This window comes from Carcharhinus amblyrhynchos, chromosome 29 (genome assembly GCF_965287045.1).
Source record: "Carcharhinus amblyrhynchos chromosome 29, sCarAmb.v2.hapA, whole genome shotgun sequence".
NCBI lineage: Eukaryota > Metazoa > Chordata > Chondrichthyes > Carcharhiniformes > Carcharhinidae > Carcharhinus > Carcharhinus amblyrhynchos.
In genome coordinates this window covers 12,105,247-12,128,872 of record NC_137352.1, presented here as the reverse complement: position 1 = coordinate 12,128,872, position 23,626 = coordinate 12,105,247, and the positions used below count along the sequence as shown (strand labels likewise).

General features: G+C 44.2%; 1 protein-coding gene and 1 long non-coding RNA gene across 4 annotated transcripts; one reads left to right on the top strand and one right to left on the bottom strand.

Moving 5' to 3' along the window:
* Nucleotides 1-265: 265 nt before the first annotated feature.
* LOC145359908 (uncharacterized) lies at nucleotides 266-5,908 on the bottom strand. The gene is made up of 3 exons (XR_013889647.1): nucleotides 5,773-5,908; nucleotides 3,799-3,862; nucleotides 266-1,199 (listed from the first exon to the last, which is right to left on the bottom strand). It is a non-coding gene; the product is annotated as an uncharacterized LOC145359908 (long non-coding RNA).
* A 6,282-nt stretch (nucleotides 5,909-12,190) lies between these two features.
* Nucleotides 12,191-22,860, top strand: fdxacb1 (ferredoxin-fold anticodon binding domain containing 1). 3 transcript variants are annotated; one of them, XM_080214811.1, is made up of 6 exons: nucleotides 12,191-12,229; nucleotides 13,260-13,447; nucleotides 14,812-14,968; nucleotides 15,878-16,081; nucleotides 18,873-19,031; nucleotides 19,833-22,860. In XM_080214811.1, the coding sequence occupies exons 2-6, from the start codon at nucleotides 13,273-13,275 to the stop codon at nucleotides 21,010-21,012; spliced, it is 1,875 nt and encodes a 624-aa protein (XP_080070937.1). In that variant the 5' UTR covers nucleotides 12,191-12,229; nucleotides 13,260-13,272; the 3' UTR covers nucleotides 21,013-22,860. The 3 variants fall into 3 exon arrangements, with proteins under 3 accessions (XP_080070937.1, XP_080070938.1, XP_080070936.1); XM_080214812.1 differs by lacking the exon at nucleotides 12,191-12,229 and adding an exon at nucleotides 12,329-12,523; XM_080214810.1 differs by lacking the exon at nucleotides 12,191-12,229 and adding an exon at nucleotides 12,329-12,561.
* The last annotated feature ends 766 nt before the right edge of the window (nucleotides 22,861-23,626 follow it).

Here is a 23,626-nt window from a genome sequence, read left to right as displayed (position 1 = left end):
ACTATTCCAGAGTCCAAAGAATTTTGGAAAATAACCAACAATGGATCTACTATTTCCAGGACCACTTAAGTACTCTGGGGTGAAGATCATCAGGACCTGGAGATTTATTCATCTTCAATCTCATCAATTTCCCCAAAACCATTTATCCACTAATGCTGATTCCCTTCAGCTCCTCACTGAAATGTGTATTTCTCAACACTTTCGGTACATTATTCATATCTTCCTTTGTGAAGACTGAAGCAAAGAACAAAATGAATTCCTCGACCATTTCTCTACTCCCCATTATGAATTCTCCCATTTCTGATTGGAAGGGACCTATATTTGTTTTTGTCAATCTTTTTCTCTTTACATATCTACAGAAAATTTTACAGACAGTTTTTATGTTTCCCGCTAGCTTACTTTCATACTCTATTTTTCTCTTCTTAATCAATCCCTTGGTCTTCCTCTACTGAATTTTAAACTGTTCCCAATCCTCATGGATTCACTAGTCTGATAGCTCTAAGAAATTCAAGTGCTTCACTCCACATCACCTCAATATACAGTCACTACTTGTTTCTAACGCTTGTTCATGGTCTGAGTCACAGATTGTTTATATAGTAAATAAATCGCATATGTCAGCACATCAGGTATATAATTCCTCCTTTATTCATGAGCCATTTCAATCCATTCTTTAAAATAAAACAAAAGGTCTCTTTTTATTCTCTTGCAGTCTTCAACGTTTTAGTCCTTCGCTGATTATGCAGTCAAGTCCAGCCTTTAAGGGATGGAGGAAGGTGCACAGCATGGAGCCAGGCTCGGTCCTGAAGGAGCTGTAGTAGGCTTGCAGCGTTCACAAAACTTAGCCGTGCACAGTCCTAAAGGATACTTAGTGGGAAGGTGATATCCACAAAATCCAGGAACTTCCAATGCCTCGTTCTGCACTGCTTTACAATCCGTCTGTGAGCAAGGGTTTAGAGGGATGTAGGAGCCACATAACTGATTCTTGTCTGCCGTCTCCTCTGCACCTGCAGGAACAGGGGGTCCACAGTATTGTAACTGCTCTTCTTTCACTGTGTTCAGGTCTGTGCAGGTGGGAGACTTGGTGAGGAGCGCAGGATCCACATAGTCCAGCATATAGCAGCTCTTTGCGAATTTTTTGTAATGTGGGGGATCCAATTCTGGTTGATGCGTGGGATAAACGTGAGGTTCTGTTTCAAATACTAGGGAAAGAATCATTTCACACACAGTGACGTTCAGAGTTTCTTTTTTGCTAACTTATTTTTATCATGCATTTCTCAGTAAGGTAAGGTACAGCATTGCAATGTGTAACTGCACACAGGCAGATAGGCGCATAGCTGACAGTATCTCACATATACCTTTTAAATCACATAACCTGCACCATTCCAAAGATTTAAATTCAGTACCTGGCACATATGGATAAATGGAAATGGGGTGGGATTGAATTGGACAGCCAAGTTGAAAAGTTACATCATGATTGAAGGGACAGAGATCTATGTCTTTCTACTCTCTGAATTTGATGCTTTTTCAAATGGACCCATAGCGTAAGTTATTAGTTTGATACTTAATCATGCCTTGTTTTGCAAAAATAGTTTAATTTGTAGATCAGAGAATCATAGAATCCCTACAGTGCAGAAGTGGCCATTTGGCCCACCAAGTCTGCACCAACCCTCCAAAAAAGCGTGTTACCTAGGCCCAATTCTCCACTCTAACCCCATAATCACCCATATTGATCATAACTAATCCACCTAACCTATACATCTTTGGAAACTGAGGGGCAATTTACCATGGCCAATCCACCTAACCTGCACATCTTTGGACACTAAGGGATAATTTAGCATGGCCAATCCACCTAACCTGCATATCTTTGGACGTTAAGGGGCAATTTAGCACCAATCCACCAAACCTGCTCATCTTCGGTCTTTGAGAGAAAACCAGAGTACCTGGAGGAAACCCATGCAGACACGGGGAGAATGTACAAACTCCACACAGACAGTCACCCAAGGCTGGAATCAAACATTGTTCCCTGGTGCTGTGAGGCAGCAGTGATAACCACTGTGCCACCGTGCTGCCTAAGTTGCAGGTCTGAACATCAATATTTCTCTGACCCCTGCACAGTTTATCTTAACTCCCTTATTACTAGCCAGCTAACTCAGCTAGATTTGCATAGTTAACATTATTACACCAATTAGAGGATACACAGCATCAAATATATTTTCCTGTGGGCTGCTGACAACGTAACTGCAATGCCATATTCCCTAATATGTAACAAAGCCAGGCTCACAGAAAAACATAGGCTACATGATGTTACAACTGATATACTTGCCAGGCAATTATAGTCTTAAACATTTTACACTTCAGCAATGATTTATTTTATTGCATTAAAGAGAAGGCTCAGTGGTGCGGGTTCAATTTATTATAGAATCCCTACAGTGCAGAAGGAGGCCATTCAGCCCATTGAATCTGTACCAACTACAATCCCACCCAGACCCTATCTCGTCCCCCTGACACTAAGGGGCAATTTAGCATGGCCAATTCACCTAACCCGCGCATCTTTGGAGTGTGGAAGGAACCTGGAGCATCTGGAGGAAATCCACGCAGTCACAGGGGAGAACGTGCAAACCCCTCACAGAAAGTGACCTGAGACTGGAATTGAACCCAGGTCTCTGTGCTGTGAGGCAGCAGTGCTAACCACTGTGCCACCGTGCCGCTTATCTATAAAACATCATCTTTACATGCCACAAACTTCTCTTATCCCACTGTGCCAATTTCAAACTTTAGATTCTTGTTTTCAAATTACTCCTTGGCCCTTCTCCAAGTTATTTTAATTATGTCTTTCATTCCTACACACTCTCAGCTTGTTGTATACCAGACTTCTCCAGCCATTTGCAACCTCCGTTCCATCATCAGTGGTCATTCACTCAATCAATGTTCTTCTGCACCAGGGGAATCCCAAGGTCTCATAGAGGTTAACAATCGCTTACTAAATTAAGGGCAGCACGGTGGCTCAGTGGTTAGCACTGCTCTTCAGTCTCTTCAGAGACTTGGGTTGGATTCCCAGCTTGGGTCACTGTCTTTGTGGAGTTTCCCCATTCTCCCCATGCTTGCGTTTCTTCCGAATGCTCCAGTTTCCTCCCGCAGTTCAAAGATGTGTGGGTTAGATGCATTAGCCATGCTAAATTGGCCCTTAGTGTCCCTGGATGCGTAGGTTAGTGGCATTAGTAGGGTGAATATGTGGGGTTACCGGAATAGGACCTGGATGGGATTGTTGTAGGTGCAGTCTCGATGGGCAAATGGCCTCTTTCTGCTCTATAGGGATTCTATGATTCTATGAAAAGTTAAGTGTGGGGGTTTGGGAAAACTTTATGAACATTGCAAATTCAAAGTACAAAGGCCTTGCAATTAGTACCTGTAAAGCTGATCTCTTTAAAATGTTTTTTTTAAGTTTATTTATTCGTGTCACAAGTAGGCTTACATTAACACTGCAATTAAGTTACTGTGAAAATCAACTAGGTGCCTGTTTGGGTACACTGAGGGAGAATTTATCCTGGCCAATGCGTCTTTTGGAGCATGGGAGTAAACCGGAGCATCTGAAGGATACCCACGCAGACACAGGGAGAATGTGCAGGATCTGCATACGCAGTGACCCAACCGGGAATTAAACCCAGATTCCTGGTGCAGTGAGGCAGCAGTGCTAACCACTGTGCCATCATACCGCCCTCTTCAATTGTAATACAAGATACTTGATTGGTTACTTGCTTACATTTTTAAGTGTGTGATTAATTATCTACCATCACTTACATTTATGCCGTTCCTCTTCTTTGTTATAGGAATCCCCATATATTGTCCGATAGACATGTTCATACTGCAAGTAAAACAAGCTAAATGTATCAATAATTCTTGTGTTTATTTAATATGTTCTACTCCTGAGTATGTCAGCATTTTTGTGATATGAAAAATTATCTAATCGGTTACATTTTGCACCAAGAAATAGCAGACAAAATGAAAAGTTAGAGACAAAATATTATCAGCTTTTTTCTTGTAAATTCATGGCTTGTGGGCATCAGTGACCTTCTCTCCCTTTTTATAATTCATTGACGGGGTGTGGGCGTCGCTGGCTGGACCAGTATTTATTCCCCATCCCTAGTTACCCTTAAGAAGGTGGTGGTGAGCTGCCTTCTTGAACCGCTGCAACCCTTGAGGTGTTGGTATACCCACAGTGCTGTTAGGAAAGAGTTCCAGAATTTTGGCCCAGCGACAGTGAAGGTACAGCGAAACATAGGTGAGTAGTGAAGGCAAAATAACACTCCATTCACTCATTTCAACAATGAGTGTTAGTGTGTAATTATGCCATGAGTGAGAAATGGGGACCAGCCATAGTTTTAGTGAAAACAGGTCCAATTTGATGACACCATGATGACCAATTGTTGTCAAAATGCTCAAAATTATTTCTCAGAATCATCTCCAGAAGTACCAACTTTTTTAGTCCCTCGTGTTTGAACACTGCCACAGAAGACTAAGTTGAATCTGAGTTGCCTGATGATTGTGTTTCAGCCACTATACCACATGAGAATGATGTAGAATTAGTTCCAAGAAAAGACGTGTCTATAGAAGTTACAAATCATACTTGTCGGGTCAAGGCAGCTAAATTCTGGAATGTCATATACAACCCAAGGGGAATAGACCATCTTCCTTGTCAACTTTCTTATTGACTGTGTATATTGATGCATAATACTCTGTTTAGAGCATTATAATAATAATACTCTGTTTAGAGTATTATTGATCCTATGTATAACATTGTAATAATTTGTTGGCACGACCACAGAAGGGGGACAGATGTTAAGTCATTGCATGATTGCTTTAACAGCTGATCACATGGTTTAATGGTAATATTATTAGGGTGTTTCACAGGCTGCTGTTTACTTTTAGTTTCTGTCCATAGAATCATACAGTGCAGGAGAAGCCCTTCGGCCCATCAAGTCTGCACCGACATGTGTGAAACATCTGACCTCCCACCTAATCCCATTTACCAGCACTTGGCCCATAGCCTTGAATATTACGACGTGCCAAATGCTCATCTAGGTACTTTTTAAAGCAATGTGAAGCAACTTGCCTTTATCATCCTCCCAGGCAGCACATTTCAGACCATCACCACTTTCTGGGTAAAAAAGTTTTACCTCACATCCCTCCTAAACCTCCTGCACCTGATGATGATGAAAATGATACCAGACCACACAAGCAGAGAGAAAAGCAGTGTGAATGAGAAAATGACAAAGGACGTAAAAGACATTTTTTAAAAGTGGCTGAATATTTTCACAACAACTTCATTCAGTGTCAATGTAAGCCTACGTGAGACACTAATAAATAAACTTATTAAATCAAAATACTTCGGGTTTTAACGATTTTTGGAATCAAAGAAGGGGATGTATAATTAATTGAGGAGTGAATATGTCCAAAATCTCCCACCGTACGCATGTATTTGAATAAAGAAGTCATGACACAAAAAAGCGACCTCTTCTGGAACAGGCAAGAACAAACCTCTATTTTTGATTTGAAAACTCTTAGATAACACGAACACAGTCCTCCACTACCACAAATTTTGCATTAAGTATGACGCAATTGTAACATCGCACGAATCATTACATCAGATCGACAACGATCTACCAACATCCTATACAAATTAACATCATTATCATGATTTCACATCATCAGGTAAGTATTATTGTCACACGCTGCCAGCCAACACCAAACAGTACATCTGACAGTCATACTCACTGAAGTTCAAACGCCAGATTGTCGTCTTGTTTAGCATTTTCTGCTTCAAAATTCCCTCATCCTTCCATATTATTCTGATAAATGTTTGACCATTTCGCTCTAGTTAGAAATGTGTTGATAGAACGTCCCATGTCTATTTGCATATTACCCTTAAAAGGAAAAGAACCGCCTTCGGCTACCTGTCCTTCAAGGGCGGTGTCTCAACAGCGCACCCTCTGACCGTCCAAGAATGACTGCTACGTTTCTTTGTTCATTTCCACCTCTGCGTCTCTTGTCAGTTTCAGTGGAGAAATCACACTGAACACTGACAGTTTAAGCATTATTACCACTGCAAAATCCGAGACTGTAATTTCAAAAATAATTTTAAGATATAGAACCGTTCATCATCATAGAACAGTGCAGAAAGAGGCCCTTCCAGTCTGAACCAAACACAATCCCACCCAAGCCCTTACCCCTTATCCTTACATATTATACCCACTAATCCCTCTAACCCACACATCCCTGGACACTAAGGGGCATTTTTTTTTAGCATAGCGAATCAACCTAACCCACAAATCTTTGGACTGTGGGAGGAAACCGGAGTATCTGGAGGAAACCCACACAGACACAAGGAGAATGTGCAAACTCCACACAGACAGTGACCCGAGTCAGGAATCAAACTCAGGACCCTGGAGCTGTGAAGCAGCAGTGCTAACTACTGTGCTACCATGCTGCCAAGATACCAGTATCTACAAGGTCAAATGCTGGTTGTGCTTTCTCCCTCCATGTTCCACCCTGTTGAGTCTCTACTTGACTCAACCACAACATTTGTCCCAATTCTCTTATTGAGTTGGGGGATAAATATTGGCTAGGACACTCAGAGATCACCCTTGCTCTTCTGCAATCTCAGTACTGCACTGGAATGCTAGCCTAGATTAGTGAGACTCTGTGAGAGCACTACCACTGACACACAGCTAACATAGTAACATAGAAACCACAAGGAGGAGAAGGCTATTCGGCCCTTCGAACTTGCTCCACCATTCATTTTGATGGCTGATCACCAAATTCAATATCCTGATTCCCCCCTTCCTTCCATATTCCTTGATCCCTTTAGCCAACATAGTCAAAAAAGAACATAAGATGTAAGAGCAGGTCCCCCAAGCTTGCTTTGCCATTCAAGATGATCATGACTGATTTGCCTCAACTCCATCTTACTGTCCACCCCACAAATCCTTTTTTTTAAATTTATTGATGTCACAAGTAGGCTTATATTAATGCTGCAATGAAGTAACTGTGAAAATCCCCTAGTCGCTGCACTCTGGCCAGTGGCGGATTAACTACCACCCGGACCCCTAGGCTGAGCTTCAGTAAGGCCCCCTGTCCTTGCGCCATGTCCCCTGCCCCCTGCCCCACCCTTCATTGAATAGAATAAAGTAATGTTTTTTGTAAAGTATTTGTTATATCAATTCACCCACAGGGTATTGTTATGAAAATTTATTCACCCCAATTTTTTTTTGCTCTTGGGCCCCCCTTCCTTCCAGGCCTCGAGACTTAAACGTACTCAGCCTAATCATTAATCCGCCACTGACTCTGGTGCCTGTTTGAGTAACATTGAGGGAGAATTTAGCATGGCCAGTGCACCTAATCTGCACATTTTTGGACTGCAGGAGGAAACCAGACGAAACCCATGCAGACATGGGGAGAATGTGCAGACTTCACACAGCCAGTGACCCAAGCCAGGAATCGAACACAGGTCCCTGACGCTGTGATGCAGCAGTGCCAACCGCTGCGTCACCGTTCCATATTGCTTAATCCCTTGGCCAAAATCTGTCATCTCAGAGTAAGATGGAGCACCCACAACCCTATTGGGATAGAAATTTCACAATTCTTTGAGTAGCGAAATTTTTCCTTCTCTCAGTCTGAAATGCTCAGCCCCTATTATCAAACCATGCTCGCATTCACCCTGTTCCGATTCCCCAGAGGTTAACAATCTCCCTATTGTCCACCCGAACAAGCCCCTTTAGAACTTGATACAAAAGACACAAAAGTCTGAGGTCACATGCTAACCGGCTTGAGACCAGCTTCTTCCTCGCTGCCACCAGGCTTTGAATGGACCTGCCTCATATTAAGTTGATCTTTCTCTACACCCTAGCTATGATTGTAACGCTACATTCTGCACCCTCTTGTTTTCTTCTCTACAAACAGTATGTTTTGTCTGTATAGGGTGCAAGAAACACAACTTTTCACTGTATGTTAATATATGAAACAATAATAAATCAAATCAAATAAAATCAAATCTGAATCAAAAATTATATATTTCAATTAAATTCTCATTCTTCTAAACCTGAGGATCCTCGTTCTTCTAAACTCCAGCGAGTATAGACCCAAGATAAATCCTGCATTTCTCAAAGAATATCGAGGTTAACTTGATGAATAGGGCTGTAAACTTTATCACTCCTCACCAGACAATTTCTTTTCAGAATTCTGTTTGAACTTAGAGAAAGGAAGCAAGTAGCTCATCCTCCATACCCACTAACTAAGTCTACAACAGGGAAGGAAGCCACATAAAACACTGATCACCTGTGTGGGTAAAGGCTTCATCTTCCTGATTTCATTGATCCCTAGCCTCTCCTCAAACCACTTTCCAATAAGTGTTTGCGGAGAATAGCGATTGTCCCCGTCAGGACTGTACTCGTTGTGCAAACGATTCGGGTAAAGTGGGCACAACTCATTATTTGAGAAGAATAACTGCGGTTTGTTGGATGTCATGGCGGTGATATGCAGGTCTTATCTGAGCACAGCAGCTCTCTGGGTGATGCCTCTGCAATTAACCTGAGCAACGATGTATTGGTTGCCTTGGTAACGGGCAAGTAGGTACTGCCCAGGTACCCAGTTCTTTTGTGAATTACATCACAGAGCCTGCAAAATGAGTCACACACGGCCTTCCAATTGTGGATAACTGATTTGATTTGATTTGATTTATTTTTGCCACATGTATTAGTATACGGTGAAAAGTATTGTTTCTTGCGCACTATACGGACAAAGCATACCATTCATAGAGAAGGAAAGGAGAGAGTGCAGAATGTACTGTTACAGTCATAGCTGGGGTGTAGAGAAAGATCAGCTTAATGCAAAGTAGGTCCATTCAAAAGTCTGATGGCAGCAGGGAAGAAGCTGTTCTTGACTCGGTTGGTACGTGATCTCAGACTGTTGTATAGTCTTCCCGATGGAAGAAGGTGGAAGAGAGAATGTCCGGGGTGCATGGGGTCTTTGATAATGCTGGCCACTTTTTGGAGGCAGTAGGAAATGTAGACAGTGTCAATGGGTGTGTTGTATTGGGATTCAATGAAAAGTATTGTTTCTTGCACGCTATTCAGAGTATTCAAAACATACCATTCATAGAGTACATAGGGGAGAAGGAAAAGAGAGAGTGGAGAATGTAGTGTTACAGCATAGCTAGGGTGTAGTGAAAGATCAGCTTATGCTACTGCCTCGTGGTGCCAGGGACCCAGATTCAATTCCTGGCTCGAACCAAAAGAGAAAATGTTGGAAAATCTCAGCAGGTCTGGCAGCATCTGTAAAAGTCATCAGCTTGTGAGTTTACTATCAAATAAATCGGTTGGACTTAAACCTGGTGTTGTCAGACTTCTTACAGCATCTGTAAAAGAGCAGATGTTTCGAGTCCAGATGACCCTTTGTCAAAGCTCAATTCCCGGCTTGGGTCACTGTCTGTGTGGAGTCTACACGCTCTCCCCATGCCTGTGTGGGTTTCCTCCATGTGGTCCAGTTTCCGCCCGCAGTCCAAATGACGTGCTGCTTAGGTGCATTGGCCATGCTAAATTCTCCCTCACTGTACCCGAACAGGTGCTGGACTGTGGCGGCTAGGGGATTTTCACAGTAACTTCATTGCAATGTTAATGAGGATGCGTCTAGGGCGGTGGATAGAGGAGAGCCGGTGGATGTAGTCTTTCTTGATTTTTAGAAGGCGTTTGACAAGGTACCTCACAAGATGTTATTGCAGAAGGTAAGGGGGCATGGAGTTGGGGGAAGGGTGTTAGCGTGGATAGACGATTGGTTGTCAAATAGGAGGCAGAGAGTGGGGGTTAATGGGTGCTATTCGGATTGGCGGATGGTGACTAGTGGAGTGCCCCAGGGGTCGGTACTGGGGCCTCAGCTATTTACCATTTATATAGATGATCTGGAGGAGGGAACCGAGTGTATGGTGTCGAAATTTGCTGATGACACCAAGATTGGTGGAACGGCAAATTGCATGGAGGGTGTGGAGAGTCTGCAGAAGGATCTAGATAGGCTGGGCGAATGGGCCAGGAACTGGCAAATGGAATTTAATGTTGGCAAGTGCAAGGTGATCCACTTTGGTAGGAATAATGGTAGGAAGGACTATTACTTACGTGGTGAAAAACTGCAGCAGGCGACGGTGCAGAGGGACCTCGGGGTCCTTGTGCATGAGTCGCAAAAACCCAGCCTGCAGGTGCAGCAGGTGGTCAGGAAGGCGAATGGGATGCTGGCCTTCATAGCGAGGGGGACTGAATATAAAAGTAGGGAGGTCTTGCTGCAGCTGTATAGGGCATTGGTGAGGCCGCAGCTGGAGTACTGTGTGCAGTTTTGGTCGCCGCACTTATGCAAGGATATTTTGGCCTTGGAGGGAGTGCAGAGGAGGTTTACTAGGCTGATACCGGAGTTGAGGGGGTTGAGCTATGAGGAGAGGCTGAATAAACTAGGCTTGTACTCGTTAGAGTTTAGAAGAATGAGGGGAGATCTCATTGAGACATGTAAGATGATGAATGGGATGGATAGGATAGAGGTGGAGAGACTCTTCCCGCTCAGAAAGGACAGTAGGACTAGGGGGCACAGCCTCAAGATAAAGGGGGGGCGGTTTAGAATGGAGTTGAGGAGAAACTTCTTCACTCAAAGGGTGGTGAATCTCTGGAATTCTCTGCCCGTTGAAGTGGTGGAGGCTGCCTCGCTAAATATTTTTTAGACGCGGGTTGATGGGTTTTTGATAAGCGAGGGGATTAAGGGTTATGGGGAGAGGGCAGGAACGTGGAACTGAGCCACGACAGATCAGCCATGATCTTATTGAATGGCCGGGCAGGCTCGAAGGGCTAGAAGGCCTACTCCTGCTCCTATTTCTTATGTTCATGTAAGCCTACTTGTGACACTAAATTAAATAAACTTTAATCTTTGGAACGTGGGAGGAAACCAGAGCAACCCCACACAGACATGGGGGGAACATGCAAACTGCACATAGACAGTGACCTGAGGCTGGAATTGAATGCAGAGGCCTTGGTGCTGTGAAGCTGCAGTGCTAACCATTATACCACCATGCCTGATGTGGTGATTCCCAGCATTTTCATCTGGAGTATTGTGGATAATTGTGAACGTCTGACTTCGGGCAAAATGAGAGGGTACGGCCGATGTTTATTAAGATCTTACAGGGGGTTCATGATGAGGAGAGGTCAGAAACATGAGGACTGTTCTCCTCGAAATGGAGACAGTTACTGTTAGAAATCTGTCCCTCTCCGACAGGTGATGGACTGTACCCAGGGTGTTGGCCACTTTTGTATCATACCCTGGGGCTGCACAGGCCATAGACTGATGAGTGGCAGTTCCTTTCACAGCTGGCACAGATGAATAGCATTGGCTCGAGATTGACGTAATTTTCTGTGGACAATCTTCCCCACCATCTGTTCGTTTCCTTTGCCCTCTGTTTTTCCCAAGATATGTTGGATGTTCCGGCTGCTGAGTGGAGTGCCTGGATACAAGGAGTCAGGACATCCCAGATACCAACTCCTACCTGGTCACCCTGAAATCATCCTAGTACAAATGTGGCCAATCTGTCGGGTGGCACAGTGGCACTGTGATTAGCACTGCTGCTTCACAGCGCCAGGGATCCAGGTTCATTTCCTGGCTTGGGTCACCATTTGTGTGGTGGAGTTTGCATGCTCACCCCGTGTCTGCATGGGTTTCTTCCAGGTGCTCCAGTTTCCTCCCACGGTTTGAAAGATGTGCTGGTTAGATGCATTGACCCGAACAGGCGCCAGACTGTGGTGAGTCGGGGAATTTCACAGTAACTTCATTGCAGTGTTAATGTAAGCCTTACTTGCCACTAATAAAGAAACTTTAACTTGTGCCAATAGCAAACTGGTTACGGGGAACATCTTTGACCATCATCTTTCAGAGAGCTGGTGGACTCAAGAACATCTGGAAGCTGATTCAATAAAAATACTCAGAGGGATTTGAATGGTTACTTGAGGGCGAGAAACTTACATTGAAGAATAAAGAGAAACGAGAGGGTTGAAAGAAAATTGTTCAGCTGGAAGTAATGGAGAGGAGAGCAAAGACAGAAAGTGGTTTGGAATTACAGCTAGTGGGAAGGATAAGCCATGAGGAGGAGACAGTGCGGTCTGTTCTTTAGTAGCTTCACCACAGCCGGCTTGTGTCGCTGTTTCTCCAGCGGGTAGGTTGGGGGAACAGATTGGGGGGAGACCCCGGCAGTGAGCGCAGGGCTCAGAGTGGGGGGTTCCTTGTTACCTGGGGGGGCTCAGGGTGGGAGTGGGCTCCCTGTCTGCGCTGCAGTCGTGGACGCTGATTGAAAGTTCCTCTGTTCGGGCTGGCTGGAGGAGAGCGAGAGGCCGGCGGATTGCAGAGCAGGAAGTGTCCTCCTGCTGAGGGGGAGCTGGGCAGAGACAAGAGTCAGGAGGGAGGCCAGCATGTTCAGGAGCGGCATCCAACACAATCTGACCCGAACCCCGTAAGAAGATACCAGGGCAGGTGCCCAAAGAAACCTGGGTAAAACAGGCAGTTTTTTAAGGAGAGGTTTAGGGAGGGAACCCCAGAACGTAGCTTCTCAGCAACTGGGGCAATGCTGCCAATGGTGGAGAAACATTAAGATCTGAGCGAGTTGTGGGGCTGGATGAACTATTTACAAGAGTTTGAGAGGGGAAGAGGCATAGAGGGAATTATTTTAGTGTCACTAGTAGGTTTACATGAATAAATAACTTTAAAATTATTGTGACAGCCTAATTGATAACTTAGCAACTTAATATTACATTGCCTAGATTGAAGTAGCCATCTGCATATAACATAGTTAAAGTTAGTTTATTTATTAGTCACAAGTAGGCTTGCATTAACACTGCAATGAAGTTACTGTGAAAATCCCCTAGTCACCACACTCCGGCTCCTGTTCGGGTCAATGCACCTAACTAGCATGTCTTTCAGAGTGTGGGAGAAAATTGGAATACCTGGAAGAAACCCACACAGAATCAGCACAGTGACCCAAGCTGGGAATCGAACCCAGGTCCCTGACACCGGGAAGCAGCAGTGTTAACCATTGTGCCACCCTGCACATAATTTAGCTGAAAGGAATGAATGGAGAATAAAGGTTCCCTCACTGATTGGCGACTCCTCTGTGATGGATAGAGCGGTTTTGAGTTTGTCTGAGTTTTTAATTTATTGGAGAAGGTGTTTGAAATGTGTTGTCTCCTCAGGCTCGGATAGACAATGAAGCAGGGAGGCAGCACCTTGCTTGTAGGAGAGGGGAATTTTTCCTTCGCTGCCGCACTGTGTGATCGTGTGAGTGCAAACACCAGCATCATTGCAACCTGCTACGAAAGTGAGAAAGAGACAATGAAGAATAAAACTGCAGTCAGAAATATTACCAGCTTGTTAGAGAAAGGTAAGGAAGTAGCACTGGAGACGGAATGCAGTGAGTGTGATCAAAGAAAATCTGAAATAAATATTGCAAGTGCATGGAAGCTCTAACAGAGAGAGGTGAATATTTGGTAGCATCTTTCATTTAAGTTCATTTTGGAAGTGTAATAACTCAGGAAGCCTGACTGAAAATGAACGTAGTTTATACACAAAATGCAATGAGTGTGCTGTACCCTCATAAGTCCCTGCTTGGGATAAGGAGTTCAGCAGGCCCAGTCCTTATAAAAGGCTTAGTTAATGGGTTCCAGCTGGGCAGGTCATTGCCTGTTTCCAGGGGAACTCACACTCTATGAGCCATACTTGGGGCGGGGGGGAGGGGGATCTTTCGGGTCAATGAGCCATACTGGGAGATAATAGAATCCCTATGGTACAGAAGGAGGCCATTCAGCTCATTGTACCTGCCCCAACTCGCTGATCGAGCATCTTACCCACTCCCTATCCCCGTAACCCCGCATATTTTTACCCCACTAATCCCCCTAAACCACTTTTTGGGACATCATGCAGCAATTTAGCATGGTTAATCCACCTAACCTGCACATCTTTGGACTTGTGAGAGGAAACTGGAGCACCTGGAAGAATCCCACGCAGACATGGGGAGAATGTATAAACTCCACACACAATGACCCAAGGGCAGAATTGAACCTGAGTCCCAGGCGCTCTGAGGCAGCAGTGAAAGGGGAAAATTCGCCCCTGTGACTATGAGTCTATGACTTATCTGCTAATGTTAAAATAACGATTGGTTAATTGTATATTGGGTACAACATAAAACAGCATGTCTTATCAGTTTTGAGGATTAATGATTTGATTTGACTTGATTTATTATTGTCGCATGTATTGTACAGTGAAAAGCATTGTTTCTTGCGCACTATACAAAGCATACCGTTCATGGAGAAGGAAACGAGAGAGTGCAGAATGTAGTATTACAGTCTTAGCTAGGGTGTAGAGAAAGATCAACTTAATGCAAAGTAGGTCCATTCAAAAGTCTGACAGCAGCAGGGAAGAAACTCTTTTTGAGTCGGTTAGTATGTGATCTCAGACTTTTGTATCTATTTCCCGAAGGAAGAAGGTGGAAAAGAGAATGTCCGGGGTGTGTGGGATCCTTGATTATGCTGGCTGCTTTGCCGAGGCAGTGGGAAGTGTAGACAGAGTCAATGGATGGGAGGCTGGTTTGCGTGATGGATTGGGGGATAAAGGTAGTTCAGTAAAAGTGGTCTCTTCTATTTGGTTTGCTAATGAAACTAGTTTCAGTGATGCGCAGAACCTGTCACATAATAAAATAGACAGGAAACGATTGCAATAGCATATTAATCCTTGATCATTGTCCTTCAGGAGCAGAAGTTTACTTTCAAGTGGATTGTACCAACCTCCAGCAGTGTCCACGCTTGAATAGCAGGTTGCTTGACAGGATTATCTTCAATTTCCCTCACTGTGGCAGGAAGGCTGGAGTGAAAAAAAACAGAGAGCTACTGGCTAACTTTTTTCGGAGGTGAGTTCTAAAGACATCTATCAGAGTCCATCACGTCCTCTAAGTAGTTTTCTCATTGTCCGTTGCTTAATAATAATTTCTATCCTGATTCTACAAGGGAGCAAGGTGAGGTGTTCAGTTCCAAAAAAGCCTCCTCAGCCAATACAGAGATTGAACCCACACCTGTGCTGTCTCTGCATTGCTAACCGGTCCTTCACCCAGCTTTCCCAATTTAAACAGTGTCATTCATGCTTCCATTGTGTCACCTTTTGCTTCTCTTGCCTGCCTGCAGGATTGGGGGCGGCATAGTGGTTAACACTGCTGCCTCATAGCTCCAGGGACCCGGGTTCAATTCCCGGCTTGGGTCGCTGTATGTGTGGAGTTTGCATGTTCTCCCTGTGTCTGTGTAGGTTTCCTCCATGTGTTTTGGTTTCCTCCCACACTCCAAAGATGTTCAGGTTAGGTTGATTGGTCATGCTAACTTGCCCTTGGTGTCCTGGGATGCGTAGGTTAGCGGGATTAATGGGATAGCGAGATGGAGTTTACACGTTCTCCCTGTGTCTGCGTGGGTTTCCTCCAAGCGCTCCGGTTTTCTCCCAGTCTGAAAGACATGCTGATTAGGTGCATTGACCCAAACAGGTGCCAGTCTGTGGCGACTAGGGGAATTTCACAGTAACTTCATTGCAGTGTTAATGTATGCCTTACTTGCAACTAATAAATAAACTTTCTACTTTAAATATGTGGGGTTACGGGGATGGGGCCTGGGTGGGATTGTTGTTGATGCAGTCTCGATGGGCCGAATGAGCTCCTCCTACACTGCAGGGAGTCTATGAAAAGAGCGAAAAGTAGGACAATGAATCAGTGATCTGGTGATGCTGTTCACTTTGCTGACAGTGGTCACAATATTTTTGTGGCTTTTATCTTTTGCAGTTGCGCAGGTATTCTAGCCGCGGAAGGTGATGTTCATGTTACCCTGTGCAGGGGTCAAGGTGGGACTGCTGCTGAACAACCAACACGGGAGTGGCACAACAGCTGGCAAATTGTCGCCATGGCTGCGAGAGCTGGGTTCATTTTGAGTAAAGTGCAGCCATTTGACTGCACGCATTATTATGGCTACAGGAGCACCGGGTATAGGTAGGTGAATAGCAGGCAATTCCATTTCCAATGTAATTTGCATGAGTCTTGTCTAAATATAGTTTCCTTACTCCTGACGATATCTGTGAAGTGAAATACAGGTGCTGGAACAGGAATGGCACGATGACACAGCGGTTCGCACTGCTGCCTCACAGCACCAGGGATCCGGGTTCAATTCCCAACTTGGATCACTATCTGTGTGGAGTTTGCATGTTCTCCCCGTGTCTGTGTGGGTTTCCTCCGGGTGCTCCCGTTTCCTCCCACAGTTCAAAAATCGTGCTGGTTAGGTGCATTGGCCGTGCTAAACTCCCTGTGTGTACCCAAACAGGCACCGGAGTGTGGCGACTAGGAGTTTTTCACAGTAACTTCATTGCAGTGTTAATGTAAGCCTACTTGTGACACTAATAAATAAACTTTACCCTAACTTCAGAAAATGTCGGCCATTTTAATATCATAACAGGGAGACAGGAAATTAAGATGCAGTCAGTCAGTATATAACTGACCGGGGAGTCGATGGCCTAATGTTATTACCGCAAGACTATTAATCCAGAAACTCAGCTCATGTTCTGGGGACCCCTGTTTGAATCCTGCCACGGCAGATGGTGGAGTTTGAATTCAATAAAAAAGAATATCTGGAATTAAGAATCTACTGGTGACCTTGGAACCATTGTCAATTGTCAGAAAAACCCATCTAGTTCATTCATGTCCTTTAGGGAAGGAAATCTGTCATCCTTAGCTGGTCTGGCCTACATGTGACTCCAGAGCCACAGCAATGCGGTTGACTCTTAACTGCCCTCGGGCAACTAAGGATGGATAATAAATGCTGGCCCCATCCAGCGACGCCTGTGTCCCGTGAATGAATTAAAAAAAACTTGATGCTATAAATGACATTTGGTGATTGGAGCACCAACATCTGAAATTCCATTGACCACTGTTTAAATGGGAGATACTTTGGGTGGCACAGTGGTTAGCACTGCTGCCTCACAGTGCCGTGGTCCCGAGTTCAATTCCTGGCTTGGGGACTGTGTAGAGTTTGCATGTTCTCGCTGTGTCTGCATGGGTTTCCTAGGGGTTGTCTGGTTTTCTCCTACAGTCTAAAAGACGTGCTGGTTAGGTGCATTGGCCATACTAAATTCTGCCTCAGTGTACCCAAAGAGATGCCACAGTGTGGCAACTGGGGGATTTTCACAGTAACTTCATTGCAGTGTTATGTAAGCCTACTTGTGACACTGCTAAATAAGCTTTAAAAACTTTAAACTACTTGTCCAAAATACTTGGATTAAAACTTCCCCATCTTATATCTTATTGAATAATGTAAAATGCTGACAGAATATAACCACACCTAGAAGCAGTCTTTAAAAGAGATCTGTGTTTGTACAATGTTTTCTTTCCACATCCCAGTGCTACACAGTGAGCAGAGCAGCTATTCTGTATGTGACAAAGTCACACTCAAAATACTGCAATTAATTTTTAGGTGGAATGATTTTTTGACCAGGACATTCTGCTCTTTTTTTAAACATCCACCTGACCATGCACTGGTTTAGTGTCTCATTTGACAATGCTGCAATCCCTCAGCTCTACATTCAAGAATCAACTTACATTATGGAGGCAAATCCTCCTCCACAAACTCGCCACCTCCTGTCATGCTGCTAATCATAGAATCTTTGGCATGGAGACAGGCTCTTTGGTCCAAACTGGTCCATGCCAACCAAAAAGCCCATCTAAGCTAACCCCATTTGTCTGCATTTGGCCCGTATCCTTCTAAACCTTTGCTTCCCTTTTTCTAAATTTTACTTTGGTCCCATCCATTCCCTCCCCCTCTCCCCCCAACACTTTCATCTGTCACAGTTTACAGCTTCTCTCTGTGGACAGCCATTAAGCAGTCTTTTTTCTCTCTATGGATAGCCATTAACAGTCTTTTCCCCTTGTTTCTGTGGCTATGACTCAGCTTTCATTCTTTCACCCTGCGGTATAAATTTCTCCCACTTTTCTATGTCTTTTAGGTTTGACAGAGGGTCGTCTGGATTTGAAACGTCAGCTCTTTTCTCTCTTTACAGATGCTGCCAGATCTGCTGAGATTTTCCAGCATTTTTCTCTTTTGGTTTCAGATTCTGCACTAATTTGCTTTTATCCTTTCAATTTATCTATCCAAATGCCTGTTAAATGTTATCAATGTCCCTGCCTCAACCACTTCCTCTGGCAGCTCATTCCACATACGTACCACCTTCTTGTAGAAAAACTGTTCCTCAGGTTCCCGTTAATTATTTTCCCTCTTAACTTAAGCCTGTGCCCTCTGATTCTTGATCCCCAACCTTGGGAAAAAGATTGAGTGCGTTCTTGTAAGTTGTGGTTGTGTCTATATATGCCCTGTTTCTGAACACAACTCCCACTCACCTGATGAAGGGGCAGTGCTCCAAAAGCTTGTGCTACCAAATAAACCTGTTGGACTTTAACCTGATGTTGTGAGACCCTTTACTGCATTCATCCTATCCATGCCTCTGATGATCTTATACACCTCTATAAGATCATCCCTCAGTCTCTTATGCTCCAAAGATAAATGTCCTCGCCTGTCCAATCTCTCCCAATAATTCAGTCCCTTGAGTCCAGGCAACATTCTTGTAAATCTCTTGTTCACTCTCTCTTCAGTTTAATAACATCTTTAATGTTGACTTTGAAGATAAAGCTATCATTTATTGTCTCCACATGCAATCATGAGGAGTAGATTTCTCACATTGCTTTGGTTACATTCCTTCCCTTGTGAAAGGTGTGTTAAACTGCACTTTCCTTTCAGGAGTCAAGATAAATCCTTCCATGTTGACCGAGCTCTGACCCACGTCTTCACGAGAAGCCTGCCCTTCAGCGCGCTGGAGCCCGTTGTTATGGAAACCATGATTGGGAGTGAGCACTGCACATTCCACGTCCCTGAGGAACTTGTTGAAAAGATAAACAGGTGGAGTCATGGAGCTACACACTGTAAAAATATGGATTTTGAGACACTGCTTAACCATGTTGTTTGTCTGTTTTTTAAAGCATTTACGGAGTAGGTGACATCAACACAGAAGGAAGATAACATGCAAAATTGTGCAGTGCATTATTAGCCAATAATATGAAACTGGTTAATTTTCCTATTAACGCTGGAAACAAATTCATTCACAATGCTGGAATTGCCCCATTTGCAGTCAGAAATGAGAAGACTTGACCCAAGTACAGCCATAGAGTGGTACGGTGCGGAAAAGGCCCTTTGGCCCATCTTGAGTCTGCACTCAAGTCTGTGGGCGGCACAGTGGTTAGCACTGCTGCCTCACAGCTCCAGGGACCCGGGATCGATTCCTGGCTTGGGTCACTGTCTGTGTGGAGTTTGCACACACTCCCCGTGCCTGTGTGGGTGTCCTCTGGATGCTCCGGTTTCTTCCCACAGTCTGAAAGATGTGCGGGTTAGGTTGATTGGCTGTGCTAAATTGCCCCTTAGCATAGGATAGAGGGATTAGCGGGATAATTATGTGGGGTTGTGGGTACAGGGCATTGTTGTCAATGCAGACTTGATGGGCCGAATGACCTCCTGCACGTAGGGGTTCTATGACAATATCTACAATGAAAGTCGCGCTAATCCCATTTCCCGGCACTTGTCCTATATTGAAATGTCACATTATTTATTTATCCCCTTTTAGTTTAAAATATTTAACCCGTGTTAGATCAATGTGGAGATATCTGCCTTTTATGATTGTTCTAATGGAGTTGTTGATCGTTGCAGGAATTTTCTTCAGAAAGGCTCAAACCACCCTGTAAATATAATTAATGAGTTGTTGAGGAAGCAGCTGGCAGATACAACGAACGTACAGGAACTGGAGGACACCTACCCTCTGTTATCAACACAATGCCTTCAGATTGATGGCACCTTTTGTCAGACTGAGCTTTATTGGGTTAGCTGTTCCGGCTGTCAAGAGGACCGATCGAGAAGTACTGAGTGTGTACACGTGACCACGCAAATGTCTGACCTGCGGCTCGGACACGAGGCAGGGCAGAACGTGGGCTGCTGTATAACGAAACAAGCTGGGGTGGCCAACATGAGCGAGGATTGCAGGAGGTATTGCCTTCGGCCTGCTCTGACAGGATACGCTTATGATGTTTTGCAAAGGCCGGACTTCAGAACTGGAGTAATCAATGTGGTCAGTGGCATTGTTTTTAGAAAGTGTCTGATTTCGCCACAAGCGATGCCTGCGTTCCATGAGATGGTTTTAGTTGGTGCCTGCGGTGAGAAAACAATGCCGGAGTTTTTAGGCCTATTTATGAGCTCTGTGGAGAGTGCCCTTTCGTTTCTCATCAGGTCAGCATCAAGTCCCACTGAACCTGTGGACAAGAGTTTAGGATCGGTTACCTTTAACAAAGAGAGCAGCGGAAGAAGCTGGAATATTTCTTTTCAAGACATGAACCACCCAGACTTTACTGAGCTAACGATTGCAAAATTGTTTTGTCTTCCTTACAAACAGAACAGCAGCGAACTCAGTATCTGTGTTACTTCAATAAACCTTGACCTGTTATCAATGTTGCTGTATCGCATAAATGACTGGAGAATGCTGTGGACATTTGATGAGCGCTTCCTAAACCAAATTGGCGCATCAGAATTGAAACCTTTTTGTGGGTTTTCGCTCTACCCACCCTCCTATCCACATGATGTCAGCTTCTGGGTGGACGGCGATGGGAAACTGGATGAGTTGGAGCTCCACGCTGTTGTAAGGCGAGTAAGCCGGGATTCAGTGAAAGAGCTGAAGCTGATTGACAGTTTCTGGCACGCTGAAACCAAACGCGTGAGTTACTGTTACCGGCTAACATACCAGTCATGTGACAAGGCATTGTCCTATCAGCAAGCATTGGAAATGCAACTGAAACTTCGAGACGAACTGCAGAAAAGCTTTCAAGTAACTCTCAGATAAAAAAAATTGTACCAAATGTATGCATTTTTTTAACTTCTTGCAGTGCTGGATTGACACTAGCATACTTAACTATTGATTATAAGACCATAAGATACAGGAACAGAATTAGGCCATTTGGCCCATTGAATGTGCTCCGCCATTCAATTATGGCTGATGTGATTCTCATCCCCATTCTTCTGTCTTCTCGTAACCCCTGATCCCCTATTGATCAAGAACCTATTTATCTCTATCTTAAAGACATTCAACGACCTGGCCTCCAAAGCACTCTCAGGCAGTGAATTCCACAGATTCCACCCTCTGGCTGAAGAAATTCCTCCTCAACTTACTTTTAAAGGCACGTCCCTTCAGTCTGAGGTTGTGCCGTCAAGTTCTAGCCTCTCCCACTAGTGGAAACATCCTTTCCACGTTCAGTCTATCTAGGCCTGTCAGTATTCTGTAAGTTTCTTGATACCATTTATTACAGGAAAAACTACATCTGAGCAAATAAACATCAGTATTTGCAATATGCTTCTTGTTCCATGGGCTTAATTCGTCGCCTCTATCATCCTTCACTGCTACTGACACAATTTACCCCAATAATAAGTCACCTTCATATAAATTAATTCAAAATACTGTCTGGATGTGAACTAAATTTGGATGGATGAATGGATAATATTGATTTGACTATTGTCACATGTATTAGTATACAGTGCAAAGTATTGTTTCTTGCGCACTATACAGATAGAGCATACTGTTCATAGAGAAGGAAAGGCATGGGTACAGAATGCAGTATTATGGTCATAGTTAAGGTGTACAGAAAGATCAGCTTAATGCAAGATAGGTCCATTCAAAAGTCTGACAGCAGCAGGGAAGAAGCTGTTCTTGAGTCAGTTGGTACGTGACCTCAGACTTGGGTATTTTTTTCCCAACAGATGAAGGTGGAAGAGAGAATGTCTGGGGTGCGTGAGGTCCTTAATTATGTTGGCTGCCTTTCTGAGGCAGCAGGCAGTGTAGACAGAGTCAATGGATGCGAAGCTGGTTTGGATGATAGATTGGGCAACATTCACAACCTTTTGTAGTTTCTTAAGGTCTTGGGCAGAGCAGGTGCCATACCAAAGCTGTGATACAGCCAGAAAGAATGCTTTCTTTGGTGCATCTGTAAAAATTGGTGAGAGTCGTAGCTGACATGCCAGACTTCCTTCGTCTTCTGAGAAAGTAGAGATGTTGGTGAGCTTTTTGAACTGTAGTGTCGGCACTGGGGGACCAGGGCAGGTTATTGGTGATCTGAACACCTAAAAGCTTGAAGTTCTCAACCCTTTTCTACTTTGTCCCCGTTGATGTAGACAGGGGCATGTTCTTCCCTACGCTTCCTGAAGTCGATGACAATCTCCTTCGTTTTGTTGACATGGAGGAAAAGATTGTTGTTGCTGCACCAGTTCACTAGATTCTCTATCTCATTTCTATACTCTGTCTCGTCATTGTTTGAGATCCGCCCACTACGGTGGTGTCATCAGCAAACTTGAAAATCGAGTTGGGGGAATTTGGTCACACCGTTATAGGTATATAAGGAGTATAGTAGGGGGCTTAGAACACAGCCTTGTGGGGCGCCGGTGTTGAGAATGGTCGTGGAGGAGATGTTGTTGCCTATCCTTACTGATTGTGGTCTGTGGGTTAGGAAGTTCAGGATCCAGTCGCAGAGGGAGGTACCGAGGTCCAGGCCACAAAGTTTGGAGATGAGTTTTGTCGGAATAATGGTGTTGAAGGCTGAGCTGTGGTCAATAAATAGGAGTCTGACATAGGTGTCCTTGTTATCTTGGTGTTCCAGGGTTGAGTGCAGGGCCAGGGAGATGGCGTCTGCTGTGGACCTGTTGTGGCAGTAGGCAAACTATAGTGGATCCAGGCAGTCCGGAAGGCTGGATTTGATTCATACCATGACTAGCTTTACGAAGCACTTCATAATGATGGATGTCAGAGCCACCGAACAACGATCATTAAGGCACGCTGCTTGACTTTTCTTAGGTACTGGAATGATGGTCGTCGTCTTCTTGAAGCAGATAAGGATCTCAGATTGTTGTAAAGAGAGGTTGCTGCTGAATTCAGAGTTAAAGTGAACATGAGATTAAAAACATCACATGAACAACATTCTGGTTGAGGGAATCACCCCTCCCTTCCCCTATTCTCTCCCCACCGAATATACTCTCTTCCACCTCCTTCCGTTGGGAAAAAGATACAAAAATCTAAGGTCATGAACCAACTGGCTCAAGATCAGCTTCTTCCCTGCTGCCTTTTGAATGGATCTGCTTTATATTAAGTTGATCTTTCTCTACACCCTACCTATAACTAACACTACATTCTGCACTCTCTCCTTTCCTTCTCTATCTATGGTATGCTTTGTATAGCGTGCAAGAAACAATACTTTTTACTGTATCCCAATACATGTGACAATAATAAATCAAATCAAAAAACACTCATCCCACTCCAATGTCTCACTTATTAACTGAGTCACATAATCTCCCAGAATTTGATTTGTGCTTTAGATAGCAGCATAATGACGCAATGGTTAGAACTGCTGCCTCACAGCGCCAGGGTCATGGGGTTCAATTGCGGCCTTGGGTGACAGTCATTATGGAGTTTG